Source organism: Lygodium microphyllum, chromosome 6, assembly GCF_053477565.2.
Source record: "Lygodium microphyllum isolate KBCC chromosome 6, Lygodium_microphyllum_v1.1.10, whole genome shotgun sequence".
Taxonomy (NCBI): Eukaryota; Viridiplantae; Streptophyta; class Polypodiopsida; order Schizaeales; family Lygodiaceae; genus Lygodium; species Lygodium microphyllum.
Window position 1 is genome coordinate 4473831 of NC_141140.1, and position 15142 is coordinate 4488972.

General features: G+C 46.6%; 1 protein-coding gene across 2 annotated transcripts in view; it reads right to left on the reverse strand.

The window, feature by feature from the left end:
• Nucleotides 1–312: 312 nt before the first annotated feature.
• LOC148034249 (THO complex subunit 4A-like) overlaps nt 313–15142 on the reverse strand; it is a 38684-nt gene continuing 23854 nt past the window's right edge. The window contains exons 5-6 of one of the 2 annotated variants that reach the window (XM_087679216.1): nt 1405–1570; nt 313–1303 (exon numbers count right to left, since the gene is read on the reverse strand). In XM_087679216.1, the coding sequence (XP_087535342.1) occupies nt 1441–1570 (130 nt within the window). In that variant the 3' untranslated portion in view covers nt 313–1303; nt 1405–1440. Of the gene's footprint in view, nt 1571–15142 lie in introns of both variants that reach the window. The other variant, XM_087679215.1, reaches the window with a different exon arrangement.

The window sequence follows — 15142 nt, forward strand, 5'->3', positions numbered from 1 at the left end:
ATCAACAATAGAGCTGCACTTTCCCGTTTTGATACTGGGCATCAGCAGCTCATATACATCTAAAACTTAAGCACCCACACATTACCCGTCGTCTATCCTCTGACCCACACATTACCCGTCTATCCTCTGAACAGTTTCATACACAATGTCCTAATTGACATATTCAAGCAGGATCAATAGCCTTAGTGGTCTTCTTAGACTACAAATACCCAGTATTGTCCATCAATATAGCTACAGAATTATAAGTTTTACTTACTCTATATGAATCAACAAAGCTTTAAAAAGGCAGTACAGCCCACTATAAACTGATGACATTCAAAGAGAATTGATTTTAAAATATGGATAACGTGCCATGCATGTAACTCCTTCCAAGCGAGTTGTTCCCTTTCCATCAAAGCATGGAAATCCATCGTGTTGTCTACCAAGACAAAATGTTTCTGTTTAACCACTTCCTTGAGAGTTGATTCACTGATGACACCAATACCTCAACTTGCACACTGCCTAAGTGAACTTCCAGCTGCTGCCTCCCACAATGCTAAGCCCACAGATTATAGACTCAACTGTCTGGAACAATCGTGCAGATTAATCAGTTAGCACAGGTTTATAAGCCAGGCTCCTTGTGAGATGTCAGGCAAATACTCCCAAGAAAACAAGCATCTTCCGTTAATAAGAACCAAGTAAAGCTGATGTGTGAAGTGTCTCAAATGGTGGCAAACTTTCTGTATTGACTTTATAACCATCAGCTTCCATGTTTATTGAGACGTGACAAGTAGAACACAAAGAACTGCTTAGCTGGTTAAGTGTAGAAGCTTGCATGATACCAGCTCAATCAATGTCAAGTATACCCCACCAAGACCATACCAGCTGTTGTTTGTCTTTTCCTGAACATGTAATCCAAATCACAACGAGGTAAAATCAGCTTGTTTTGATTAAGATCATCAAGATCCAGCTAGGCCTGATGCAGGCCGTAGGAGGGAGGATAAAATTTCAGACGCAGCATCCAGGATTCCCACATAAAAGTCGCGCTTTAATTGCTGAAGCATACTAGCTGAAGAAAACCAAGGGCATCTCCAATAAGCCTAATAAGATGTTGAAAAGAGTCGGGCAACAGCAAAACTACCAGGTTGCTTCATAAGTTGTTCCTTCTAAGAAGAAGAGGCCAGCCTCACCACCCTGCCAAGCTAATAATTCAATTGAATCCTTGGAGCTGACTGCAGCACAGAAACTTCTGAGTTTTGCAGAGCCCAAGTTTAAAATCATGGCTAGCGCCCCATGAAATAAAGATATACCGGTTTAGTCAATGCTGGAGAACAAGGGCACATAGTGGAGGGCAGAATTCAGATTAGTCTTTACTACAACATGCAGGCACCTTCTTCCAAATGATAAGCACACCGCAATAAGCACCTTGTGTAAGTTCTTAAAGATGAATAGCTTGAACAACTATGAGATTTGCATGGCCTCAGCATGGTAGCTATCGAGCTCGGCATCTAAGTCTGCTGCAGTCTTGACTTCACGACCTCTGCCACGACCCCGGCCTCTCCTAGATGTTTCTTCACGCCCTCGAGCTCCACTGAAAAAGGAACAAAAGATAATACATAAGCAAATGAGACTCTCTCTCTCTCTCTCTCTCTCTCTCTCTCTCTCTCTCTCTGTCCGTAGGTGTGACAATTACGGGAAAACGGAGGTTTTAACTGTTAGGCAATGCAAGAGCAAACATAGAAGACACAAAGAGCACAACGGACAATAAGACAGTCTGATAAATGCTCAAGAGAAGAAGGGTACACAGAAATGATGGGAATGTTTAAAGGGGCCACTGGCCTCTAAGTCTCCAAGACCAGGGCTAGTACCCAAGACATCCCCCAAAAGCAGTCGCAGCAGTCCACCGTCGGTGATGTGTCAACCTTTGAAGGGCAGAAACAATGGCAGCAGTCCTCCAGAATGCAAAATGCACACTCCAAGGGCAGCAACCAGCAGCATGCCAATGGAGAAGGAAGCCACAAGCATAGGCTGCAAAAAATGCAGGCAACAAGCAGCCTCAACCACCAGTATCACAACCTGAAAGAGCAGTGTGCCTATCAGAAACAGCACAAACAGCCGCAACTCCCTCTGCTGTGGATGAGGGTGATGGCACTGAGGGCAGCAGGCTGTGTTGGCTGGCAATGACAAGCTGTAGAAAAAGATTGTGATGAAAAGTTCAGACTTTTTAAGACATTTGTCCTACCAAACATGTTTTTCTACTAGGTTTTCTTTTCTAGGGCTGTTTTCAGAGTTATATAGGCCAAAAGATTCAGTTTAATTTATGCCTTAGTTCTACTTAACACCCCCTCTCAAGCCCCAAAAGCTGCCCTAAGAAGGGGAGAGTACCACCCTCAAAAGGTCCCACCCCAAAGAGAGACTGTGTGTGTGTGTGTGTGTGTGTGTGTGTGTGTGTGTGTTGAGGAACCAAAACCTGCCTCGCATATTGAATACTGCTGCTGTTTTTTCCTGCGTTTTTCTACTGGTTGCAATCTCTTACTGCTGGTCACATCCTCCCCCCACTGGCAGCTCACTTCCAGCCCTTCCACTACCCTCCCACCCCTTGAGGCGGACATTGCGGTTCGTGCTTGACACTGCCCTCACACCCCTTGAGGTGGACATTGCAGTTCGTGGTTCATCGTGGTTGCCCTCTTCCTTCTTTAGCAAGGCACAGTGGTACCCATGGCTTCTTTACCAACAAATGTCCAGACTACTGGGTGCTCCTACTGTGGCATCACCGAACACACTACCGATGCTTGCCGACTTTGACCTTTGCTCCCCACCCCCCTGTCAGAGTGCAGCGGTGCGGAAGCGTAGGACTGAGAGAGAGAGAACGCAGAGAGAGAAGGGAGAGAAAGAGACAGTGTACACTGAAGATCTGCTGTATAAAGAATGCTGAATACAAAGATATACACGGGCGCAGTGCGCTGGACTGCGTGTCTCCACCTCGACGATGCGACCTGCTGTCCACCTCGAAGTCTGCTGCAGTCTGCACTGTCTGCTGTCAGAAATCTGCGAACAGAGACAGAGATCTGCACGGCACCGGTCTGTAATCTGCGACAGAGAATAAAATGCCAGACTGCTGAAAACGTCAGCAATAAATAGGCGAAAATCTGCCTAGGATGGGGCGCCAAAATAAGGCGCAGCCTGATAAAAATCAGCTGCAGGCAGTCGGACTGCCACGTGGCAGTCCGACTGCACAGTCCGACTGTGCAGCTGGACTGTGCAGCTGCTGCCTGCTGCTGCCTGCCTGAAACAGGCTATGATCTCTGACACCCCCTCTCAGAGCCTGGACAGGGCAGAAGCCTGAGGGATCTGGAATGTTGCCGAAGTAGAGCCTGAGGAAGCGCCTTCGTAAACAAATCCGCAAGATTATCCTCCGTCTTGCAATACTCCACAGTGATGGTCTCATCCAAAAGCTTTTCTCGGATGAAGTGGTACTGGATCTCAATGTGCTTCGTCCGGGCATGAAAAACAGGACTCCTCGCCAAGGCAATGCAACTCTCATTGTCACATCGCAGCAATGTAGGACGAGTCTGGGGGCACCCAAGCTCCTCCAACAGTCTCCGAAGCCACACAACCTCGCATGTGGTGGAAGACGCGGCCCGATACTCCGCCTCAGTAGATGAAAGGGCTACCGTGGGCTGCTTCTTGCTACTCCAAGAAATAACACCTGCACCCAAAGTAAAGCAGTAACCTGTTGTAGACCGCCTGTGGTCCACGTCACCGGCCCAATCCGAGTCGCTCCAACCTGCAAGTACAAGATCTGACCCATCTGTCCCTGCGGGGTAATGAATCCCCAAATCAGACGTCCCCCTCAGATACCGAAGTATCCTTTGAGCAGCCTGCCAATGCACCGTCTTAGGTTCACTCATGAACCCTGCCAAGAGCCCAACAGCAAAACATAGATCAACCCTGGTGTTGAGAAGCCAAATCAAAGACCCTATCAACTGTCGATAGCGGGAAGCATCCGCCAAAGGAGAAGCTGAGTGGGAAGTGGCCTTCCAGTTCGGATCCATAGGAGTAGAGAGGGCCCGACAATCATCCATCTCAAAAGACACCAAGAGCTCCTGTACATATCTCTGTTGGGAGAGAAAGATCCCCCTCTGAGACTGAAAAATCTCATGTCCTAAAAAGAAATGGAGTAGCCCCAAATCCGTCATCTCGAACGTCCGATGTAAAGCTGACTTTGTCTCCTGGACCTGCTGTGCATCATCACCTGTGACAATCAAATCATCAACATATAATACAAACAGCACACAACCATCCTCGGAAGTGTGAACATACAGCTGCGGATCGGCCTTGGACCGCCGATATCCCAACTGAGTCTGGAGGAACGAATCAATCTTCTCGTTCCAAGCTCGCGGGGCCTGCTTGAGACCATACAGGGCCTTCTTCAACCTGTAGACTTTCCCATCGGAAGAACCAAAGCCAGGAGGCTGCTCAACGTAGATCTCCTCCTTCAAATCACCATTCAGGAAGGCCGACTTCACATCCAGCTGATAAACAGGCCATCTCCTATGGCCAGCCAAAGCAAGAACAGCTCTAATGGTTGCCATACGAGCTGTAGGGGCAAAGGTGTCATGACAGTCAATACCTGGGCGCTGGGCAAAACCCTTAGCAACAAGGCGAGCCTTGTGCTTATCCAAAGTACCATCACTGAGATATTTGGTCTTGAAGACCCACTTGACTCCAATCACCTTCTTCTTCGGGGGGCGTGGCACAAGTGACCAAGTGCCATTCCTCTCAATAGCCTCCAACTCAGCTTCCATAGCTTTCTTCCATGGGGCGGACTGTAAAGCCTCCTTCACGGAGGTGGGCTCTCGATCCTGCATAACTCGGGACATCAAACAATAATTGGAGCAAACAAGCTCCGAAGAATGCGCCTTGTGCCTCCGTGACCGCCGCGGACCATCCTGCGGTCCCCACTCCTCAGGAACCCCCTCGATCCCTGAATCACGGAGTGTGTCACGGGCCCAGCGAGGAGGAGGCCGAACCTCCCCTCGTCGTTCTCCATCAGTAGAAGACTCTGGAATGTCCACCGGTGGTAACTCCTCAGAAGGATCCGGTGGAACAGTAGACTCTGTGTCAGAAACAGAATCATAATCAAACGGCACAGGCTCCAGTGGAACTGTAGTAGGAGCCAAACTCTCCCCTGGATCTCCAAGAACGGGATGCTCCTCACCCGTTGAAGAAGCCGGAACCTCCACAAACCGCACATCACGGCTAGTATATACATCCCGCTTGACGGGATCATAGAGTCGGTAGCCTTGGGACTGGGAGCTGTAGCCAACAAATACCTGTTTGCGGGAAGCCGCTTCGAATTTGTCACGGTGACCTTTGGGAATGTGAACATAGGCATCACACCCAAAGACCCGAAAGTAAGAAACATCTGGCTTCGACCCAAAATACGCCTCAAATGGAGTCATCCCTTCCACGGCCGAAGTAGGAGATCGGTTAAGGATGTGGACTGCAGTAGCCACAGCCTCGGCCCACAGAACCTGGGGGGTCTGTCGGTGCTCCATCATGGTGCGCGCCATCTCGATCACACTGCGGTTCTTCCGTTCGAGAATACCATTTTCTTGTGGAGTATTCGTATTGGCAAACTCCTGGTGAACTCCTCTATCTGCACAAAACCGAGCAAATTCATTAGAGACAAATTCACCTCCCTTGTCGGATCGCAAGGTCTTCAACTTCCGGCCTGATCGGTTCTCCTCAAAGAGAAGCCAATCCTTGAAGTGCGAGAAAGCTTCTGATTTTAGTGCCAAAAAGTAGGCCCATGTCATCCTGCTATAGTCATCCACGATCAGCATGAAGTACGAGCTCCCACGCAGGGACTCATTCCTCATAGGGCCACATAGATCCGTAGATACTAACTCCATCGGTGAAGTAGACCGCCGGGAAGCGGTGTGGGGAATGGCATCCCTATGCTGCTTCCCCCTTATGCAGGAGACACATGGCTGCTGGCTCACCACTATATCCGGCAACCCTCGAACAAGCTGTCCCCGTGACGCCTTCCGAAGATAGTCATAGTTCAGGTGACCAAACCTAGCATGCCATAATTCAGACTGTGACTGTGAGGTAAGAAGAAGAGTAGAGAGGGCAGTGGAAGACTTCAGTTTGTAAATGCCATTCTCCTCATATCCACATGATAGAACCTTCCTCGACTCACGATCAAGGACTCGCATTGTAGAACTGTCAAACTCCACCAGAAGACCAAGGGAACAAATCTTATGGACTGAAAGGAGATGGTACCCCAATCCTGGTACATGCAAAACCTCTGAAGTATGGGTGCCACCTCGTCCATCCAGAATAAGCTGCATCTTACCCCGACCTGCAATAGAAACTGAAGAGCTGTCTCCAATGAGAACCTGCCCACGCGAAGGTCGCAGCTGGGCGACACCATCTGATGAAGGAGTCATGTGCCGTGAGGCACCACTATCAATAATCCACTCTCGAGATTGGGAAGCCGCCATCGCAGCATCAGAAGCATTCGGAGAAGCGTCCTCAATGACAACTAAATGTAGAAATGCAGCTGATGAGGGTGCAGCCACCGCTCCAGAATCCTTGGTGTCCTTCTTCTTGGTGTCCTTCGAGTCTTTGTCAGGGCAATCCTTCTTCCAATGGCCAGTCTTTCCACAAATATGGCATGTGGAGTCTTTGTCCTTGTCCTTCTCCTTGTCCTTCTTGGACTTGTTATCCCCCTTCTTCTTCTTTTGGTCCTTCCCCTTCTTCTGAGAGGCTTGACCTGTCAACGCCTCCGTCTTGGAAGCATTCTGTCCCTTTAACTGTTCCTCTTGGTCCAAGACCATAGGAACCAACTCCTCCCATCGAAGAGTAGACTCGCGCCCTGAAGCAATAAGGGCAGAGTAAAATGTACCGAATCGTGGCGGCAACTGGGACAAGAGTGTAATCGCCATGTCTTCGGAGGAGATCGGCTTCCCCGCATTCTGAACCTGCATCTGTAGCTGCCTTAGCTTGTTAATGTGTTCCCTTAGCGAAGAAGACTTATTGACGGACAAGGTCCGCATCTGAACCTCCAAAGAAACCCTCTTCATCAGGGTCATCCGATTGTACATTTGATCAAGCTCCAGCCATATCTCACGAGCCACCGTCAAGTGCTCGATGTGAGCGATCACAGCTGTAGTGCATGATAGAAAAAGAAAGGATCGAATCCTGGCATTCAGTTTGTCCCAATGAGACTGGGCCCTGGCCAACTCCGTACGAGCATCGGAAGAGAGTTTGGACTCATCTCTTACCGAGGGCCGGTCAATATCTTCCTGTACCAACTCCGCCAAATCATAGGACTCCAGAATGGCCAACATCATAACGCGCCAAATGCGGTAGTTGTCGCCGTCGAGCTTCTGATCTGTAGGAAGAGCCGGTAGGACAGGCACCTTCCGGTCCATAATCGCCTGGAACTCCAAGTCCATCTCTGTAGACATCTTTACCTGCAATGCCTTCTCAAACGCAAAAGCAGCCCCCTCTGACTGAGTAGACTCAGCCTGCTAAGGCTCTTCAGCGTCCCGAAGCTCCTTCACCCGCCGGAGGCGATGAAAAAGCAAAACCTGCACTTTTAGGTTGAAAACTCAAACTTTCTCCGCGACAAACAGCAGTAAACAGCAGCAAATCCACCACCTGTACTCCTTTCCTGTGCGCCCACACTCGTTTCAGCCTTGTTCCAAGGCGCAGCTCTCCTGTCTGCCCTTAAACGCAAAAAACGCAAATTTGTGTCGCGATGGAAACTCCTCTTCAGGTTGATTCTGCGCTCAGTCAGCCCTCAAACACTGCTCTGATACCATGTCAGAGTGCAGCGGTGCGGAAGCGTAGGACTGAGAGAGAGAGAACGCAGAGAGAGAAGGGAGAGAAAGAGACAGTGTACACTGAAGATCTGCTGTATAAAGAATGCTGAATACAAAGATATACACGGGCGCAGTGCGCTGGACTGCGTGTCTCCACCTCGACGATGCGACCTGCTGTCCACCTCGAAGTCTGCTGCAGTCTGCACTGTCTGCTGTCAGAAATCTGCGAACAGAGACAGAGATCTGCACGGCACCGGTCTGTAATCTGCGACAGAGAATAAAATGCCAGACTGCTGAAAACGTCAGCAATAAATAGGCGAAAATCTGCCTAGGATGGGGCGCCAAAATAAGGCACAGCCTGATAAAAATCAGCTGCAGGCAGTCGGACTGCCACGTGGCAGTCCGACTGCACAGTCCGACTGTGCAGCTGGACTGTGCAGCTGCTGCCTGCTGCTGCCTGCCTGAAACAGGCTATGATCTCTGACACCCCCGAGAGTATATGTGTCTTCCACCAAGCACTTCTTGTGCCACCTCTCCTTTCTACGCCACAAAGATCGTTCTACATTGGCTATCAGAGTACTATGCTCAAGGCAATAAGGCGCATCCGATGCCCACTAAGTCCTTTCGAGCACATGGAGGATCGATTGGCACTATGACCTCCTGAAGATCGTCGCAATGCCTAGTGACAGTCTTCTCTCACCTATTTTCGGGTATAGTGGCTACCACGGCCCGCAGTTCTACAATCCGCTCCATCAAGAGACAATGATTGTTTGATGCCATCTCCTCGTCAGTCTGCTCCTTCGAGAGACAATGGCTACTCAACTCTTTCCTCTTCTTCGGCTACCCAGTCTGCTCCACTAAGAGGCAGCGACTATTGCCCACCTCTTTCTCATTCTAAGCCCCACCCTTTCCCACCCTCGAGTACTCAGGTTCGAGAGGCTACCTCTGGGAGCTCTTCAGCACCCCAGATACCTTCTTTGGCACGACCGGCGGCACTTCCTTCGTCATCAGACATTTCCGAGTCCATGATCCATGAGTTTTTGGATTTCCTATCTACTTCAGAGGGGGATTCAGAGGGGGATGTTATTTCTTTGCCCTCAGAGGAGGCATCTACTTCTTCTTCGACTTCAACGGGGGGCCCTCCACCTCCCACCTCAGAGGAGTAACCTACTCCACCTGAAGTTCTTCACCCATCCTCTACTTTCTTGGGGTGGCTGTCTTCGACGAGTCATCTCTTCTACTAATTCCCAGGATCTTCAAGTACCACCTAGATTGGACCTCGAAGGTTCAGCTGCAACTTGGTGACGAGGCCTTCGTATTCCTTCCAGCATGGATGCACGGAGCTAGTGGCTTCTCTCCCGAGGTTCAGTTCGGGTTCGCCAGTTCACTCTGTCTATTGTTCTTTACTGCAAGTTACCTTTCAGGTGGAACTCTTGGATCTGAGGAATCCCCTACATCTTCTTCCTCCTCTACATCTTCTTGCCTTGGTCACTTGGTCAACATGGAGCCACCTCCTGAGATCGAGTACAGGCATATCCTTATGGTTCTCGGCACCACACAAAGTCTGACATTCCTCCTATGCATTGCATGTTTTCATCATCTTTGTACTAGGGCGCTTGGGCAAGTGAACAACTTCCCCACGAGGGACACTGTCCAAGTGGCACCTGCTGCATGAGCATTCTTCAACATGTAGCATTGCATCTCCACCTCACTCTTCTCTTGTTCCCCTTTTTGGGCCTGAGAGGGGGTGTTGAGAAATCCTTCACCCGCAGTTTGCATTTTTATGTTACTGTGTTTCGCGTTAGGGTTTGCGTTTAGCGTTTGCAGCCCCAAAAAGGGGCGCCATCCTAGACTGACTGTGCCTATTTATAGCCCACTCTCTCATTCATTCCTTACGGCTGATTCATTCAGTCCGTCACCTCTTCTCTCCAGCCTCTCCACTACCCTCACACCCCTTCACGAGGACATTGCGGTTCATGGTTCGTAGCTGTCATCATCATCTTCCTTGTGCTACGGCACCCTTGTTTCCTTGTATCACATTCACTCCATGATTCAGAACTTCATCATTCCATTCATCAGAGTTTCATCTCTCTTCTCTTCTCTTCTCCATATTGGCCAAGTTCATTCCGTGTTCCTCCCCGCCAACCCTACTATCTCGCTGTTACGTCATCTTTTGACACATCCTACTCCTTGAAAAACAAATTCAATCCCAAATCTAATATTGCCTGGCTAGCCTCTTGAATCGCCTTAAAATTCCTCGATTTCAACTATTGGAATTCAAGTCCTAGACTCTGAATTCTAAGTACGAATCCCGAGGCGGCTATTAAAACCCTAATTTATAGTATAACTTAGGGTTTACATCAAAAATTGGCTGCAATCTCTTCCTCTGATGGCTCAAACTACTAGAAATTGTTGAGTTAACTTGAGAGATGGTTGGGGGATGAGCAAGAACGCTGCAGAGAAAAAATTCAAAGACTCTGGAAAGATAGATTGCATGTGTCAAAGCTGGTCATGTACATATGTAACACAAAGCAAAAAAGATTAAATGATGTCATTCGGCTCAAACTTCATCTGTTGAAGCTCTCCATAAAGGGTCACTCCACACATGGTGAAAGGTGCCTCATACAGCATTTGAAGCTTTGACTATACTTCGGGAGATGTATTGCAAGAAATAACCGCCAATAGAACCTCTTTACAAATACGTTGAAGAATAGCAGAATAGACACATACATCAAAATCTTCAAGAAGAGAAAAAGGACACTAAGGACGTGAATTAGCTCCACAAACAACGTATTAGATCTATTTCAACACAAACCACGCTTTCATCACAGCACTCCATGTAAGAGGTCCATGTAACTTATCACCTGTAGAAGTGCACAAAGGAGCCATGTAGAGAGGATAAGAAAAGAACATAGAAGATAGACAAAGAAAGAAGTCCACCCTCACAACACAAAAAATAGAGTTCACATGCAATATTTCAAAGCTAATTACAAAAATTTGATTGTAGAAAATTGAAAATAGTCAACACACAATCAAATGTCAACAAATGTTGCCATCCAATCTCAAAGAGTAATAAATGCCGAAAATGCAACAATAGAATATTCAAAAGCTGAAAAACAATGACTACACGGATCAAAATCCAAGCTGAACAAGCAATAAATGCTGCTGCAAGCTGCCATACAAGCAATAAATTTGAAAATGTGTGCAGTGATTGCCAGCTTGTTCGTCAACTCTGATACCAGTTGTTGAGAGAGTGCTACAATAGGAGTGAGCAGGTGAGTGAGAGCAACAAAGAGAGAGTACGATCTGATGTTGTCAATTCTTATATAAGGTTGGTATTCTCACTACCTGCTCAGATTGCTCTCTAAGATTTTTTATCTTTTTCCACAACTGCCATGCACTCTCTTCTTCCTCAAAGACATTATAGTGAACCTGTTCTGTGAGAGACAATACAATAGTGGACTTGCATAACTCATCAAGCTCAAGCCATTCCTTATCTGGCATAGTTGCAGGTGGATGCCCACTTAACCTCAAAGGTTTGATCTGCGATTTCTGCACCAACACCTGCCAAATCTGGCTCTTCCAATAAGAGTAATTCATACCATCAAGCTTAGTGATGTCGAAAATAGCATAATCAGTGGACGAACTCGCCATAATGCAGGTTGGAAGACTGCAGACAGTTCAAAACTGTTTGCTGTTTACTGCAGAAAATTACCAAAAAGTCACCAAAATCGAGGAAAAATGGCAAAAAAGTGGAACCAAAGCTGCTGCCCACCAAGTATTAGTGAAAGTACATCATTTCAGAGTGTTTCAGCATGAAAAATCCATGTCAATCCATACATATATGCTTGTTGAATTATCCCTATTCTATACTTACGTAAGTGTTTGACTATCTGATTAGGACAAAGACAATCACGAGGAACCAATCCTAAACTAGAACATTGACCATCCTAAACTAGGACACTGACAATACCAAAGTCTATTCAATTCTTTTTTTATACATCTCAAAGGAAGTCCTCTAGAGTCTCAAGAGTCACCTCCTACAAAACATTTCCCAAGATGTGGGAGAAGCTCCAATTTATATGCAAGGCTCCATCAGCTATGACTATCGAATATGTGATTCAAGGCAATTGAAACAACTAAGTTGTTCATTCTCCAAATCACACACATCCAAGATCAGATTCGCAACATGCAATCCACTCTTCCCAAAGCCCAACTAGTATATTATTCTCTATAAACTACCTCTGAAGTTTGATGGTGTTAAAGGCACTTTACGAGCTTAGACATTGAATTCCTCCATTAGCTTCCAACATATCACAACAATACTACTTGAGCATGAGTCTACCTTATGATTATAGAGAAGATTTCCACTCATTCTGACGGACCCCTTGCTAGTGCTTTGACTACTTCAGAGAGGGGTGACACACAAAAAAACAAGCAAATTCTAGCCATGCAACGAAGACCACAACAGCCCTAGAATCGTTCTTCTAGCCCTAGTGGTGCTATCACCCCTCGTGACTCTCTAATGCCAAAGAGGGAGTATGAGCAAGTGCTAGTGGTAGGGCATGTTGGCCGCATCCATATAGAAGTGTGGTGGAGCCTAAGCGTAGCTTTAAGTAGTGACAGAGTCTGACATATTCAAATCCTAGAGTTGGTTTGCCTTTCAAGTTCATGGTGGGAGGTGAAATAGAGAATAGTCTTTGCTCCTAATTTGTTCCCCTATAAAGACACTTGGCAATCTCGTCAAAGGGGTGTCCATGGTCACAATTGTGCTTTCCACAAAGTTGATTCATGATGACCATTGAGATTCAACTATTTCGACTCTCTATGGCCAAGAATTGATATAATCAACATCGACAATAGTGGCAACCTCGTCAAAGGCAAGGAATCCATGGTCATAATTGTGCGTTCCACGAAGCTGATTCATGATAACCATCGAGATTCAACTATTTCTACTCTCTATGGTCAAGAATTGGTACAATTAACATCGATATTAGTGTTTTTCCTAGGCACCTAGGTGGTGGCTTAATCACCCACCAATTGGGTATCCATAGTCCTATCTAATTGTCATTAGTGTATGTACTGTGTGTCAAAAGATGACATACTGGCGAGAGTAGGGTTGGCGGGGAGGAACACGGAGTGAACTCGACAAACATGGAGAAGAGAAGAGAAGAGAGAATAAACTCTGATGAATGGAATGATGAAGTTCTAAATCTTGAAGTGAATGTAATACAAGGGAACAAGGGTGCCGTAGCACAAGGAAGATGATGAAGGCAGCCATGAACCACGAACCACAATGTCCTCTTGAAGGGGTGTGAGGGCAATGGAGGGACTAGAGAGAGGAGGTGACGGACTGAATGAATCAATTGTAGGGAATGAATAAGAGAGTGGCCTATAAATAGACACAGTCAGTCTAGGATGACGCCCCTTTTGGGGGCTGCAAACCCTAAACAAAAATGCAAAAACGCAAAAACGCAAACTGCGGGTGAAGCGTGAAGGGTTTCTCAACACCCCCTCTCAGGCCCAAAAAGGGGAACAAGAGAAGAGTGAGGTGGAGATGCAATGCTACATGTTGAAGAATGCTCATGCAACAGGTGCCACTTGGACAGTCTCCCTCGTGGGGAAATTGTTCACTTGCCCAAGCGTCCCTAGTACAAAGATTATCAAAACATGCAATGCATAAGAGGAATATCGAACTTTGTGTGGTGCCGAGAACCATAAGGATATGCCTATACTCGATCTCGGGAGGTGGCTCCATACTGACCAAGGAATGAAAAAGATCCACCCTGTCATATGAGAATACCACTTGAAAGGAAACCTTTAAGATAGTCAAGAGACTGGATGAGCTGAAGAGCCCAAAACTCAACCTCGATAGAGAAGCCACTAGCTTCGTGACTCCATGATGGAAGGAATACGAAGGCCTAGCCACCAACTCACTGCTGAAGGTGCAAGGGCCCCAATTGTCGAGTCCAAAGGGTGCAAAGATTGAGGCACGCAATCATACCAACATCAGAGAAAGTGAGAGAGATAGAATGCACAGTAAAAAGGAGAGTGAACATGATTTTTGGATACAATGACGAGTGTATCACATTAGGTTTTTAGATAGATATATATAAGATAGTACAAGTGGTAAGGGTACCTTCACACATCCCTTGCTATCAGATTCGCCTTTCTGTTGTGATCTGCCCCTAGTATGCAAAGCACTGGAAGACTTACTGGATGCATTGTTCTACCAATTCATTTCTTTCATGAGTAGAGTACTCTCTACATCAGCATACAAAAGGATCGCACAAGAATTGCTCATAGCAGTCCTGAATGTTTCCCAACTCTCTAAAAGAGTGCAAAGCAAGAACGTAGCCTTAAATTCTTCATCAATCAAGAACTTCAAGGCAACTAGCTGGCTGAAAACGGAGTTAAACTCACTCAAGTGAGTAGACATTGCTATACCTTCTTTCATACGCAAATCCATAAGCTTTTTTAGCCAATATTTACTTGCAGCACTCTTCTCTGCATACAGTTCTTCCAATCGAGTCCAAATAGCATACGTAGAATCCAAACCTTCAATGTTAAACAGCAAGGCATCAGAAATCGATAGCTCAATGGTTGAGCATGCAAGCTCATTTAACTCATCCCAATCTTCCTGTTCCACATCTACGGGCTTTATCCCTTGGGTCTTAATTGGCTTTGCCTGCTTCTTCTGCAACAGGATATTGTAGCAGTGTTTTTGCTAGACTGCAAAGTTATGTGCTCCTTCAAGCTTCTTTATGTGCATGAGATTACCGCTGTCACTATTGCTAGCCATGATTTTCAGCCCAAATGTGACCAGAAATTCAGCAAATGCAGGCCTAAACTGTCACACAAGTGACCAAGGTACAAACAAGTACCAACCAGCAATAAATGACCACGTAAAAGCAGAAATTTCAGATCTGTAAGTAAATTTTCAGAAGCACCAAACCATGTGCTACAGCATTCCACAACTGATTACAGCTGTGCCAAGGGCAAATACATCACATTACATGAGAAGTCCCAAATTTTAGCTGCAATTTCTGTTGTACATGTACCCACGGGCATAAAATTTGACACGCACAGTCAAAAAACCCCAAAGTTTTGTGCTCAAAGCATCAACCATACATTTGCACTGTCTCTGACATGCATAGAACAGGCCAATTTTGCCAAAATAGAGCAATTTCAATAAAACCCCCAAATTTCATTGGCCAATCTGTCCCGATTGCATTAATACATGTTCTCGAAAGCATAAAATGAGCAAAATTAGCAAAATTTTGCAAAATTTTGCAAAAGCCCCAAATTTTTCAGGTCCAAATGTG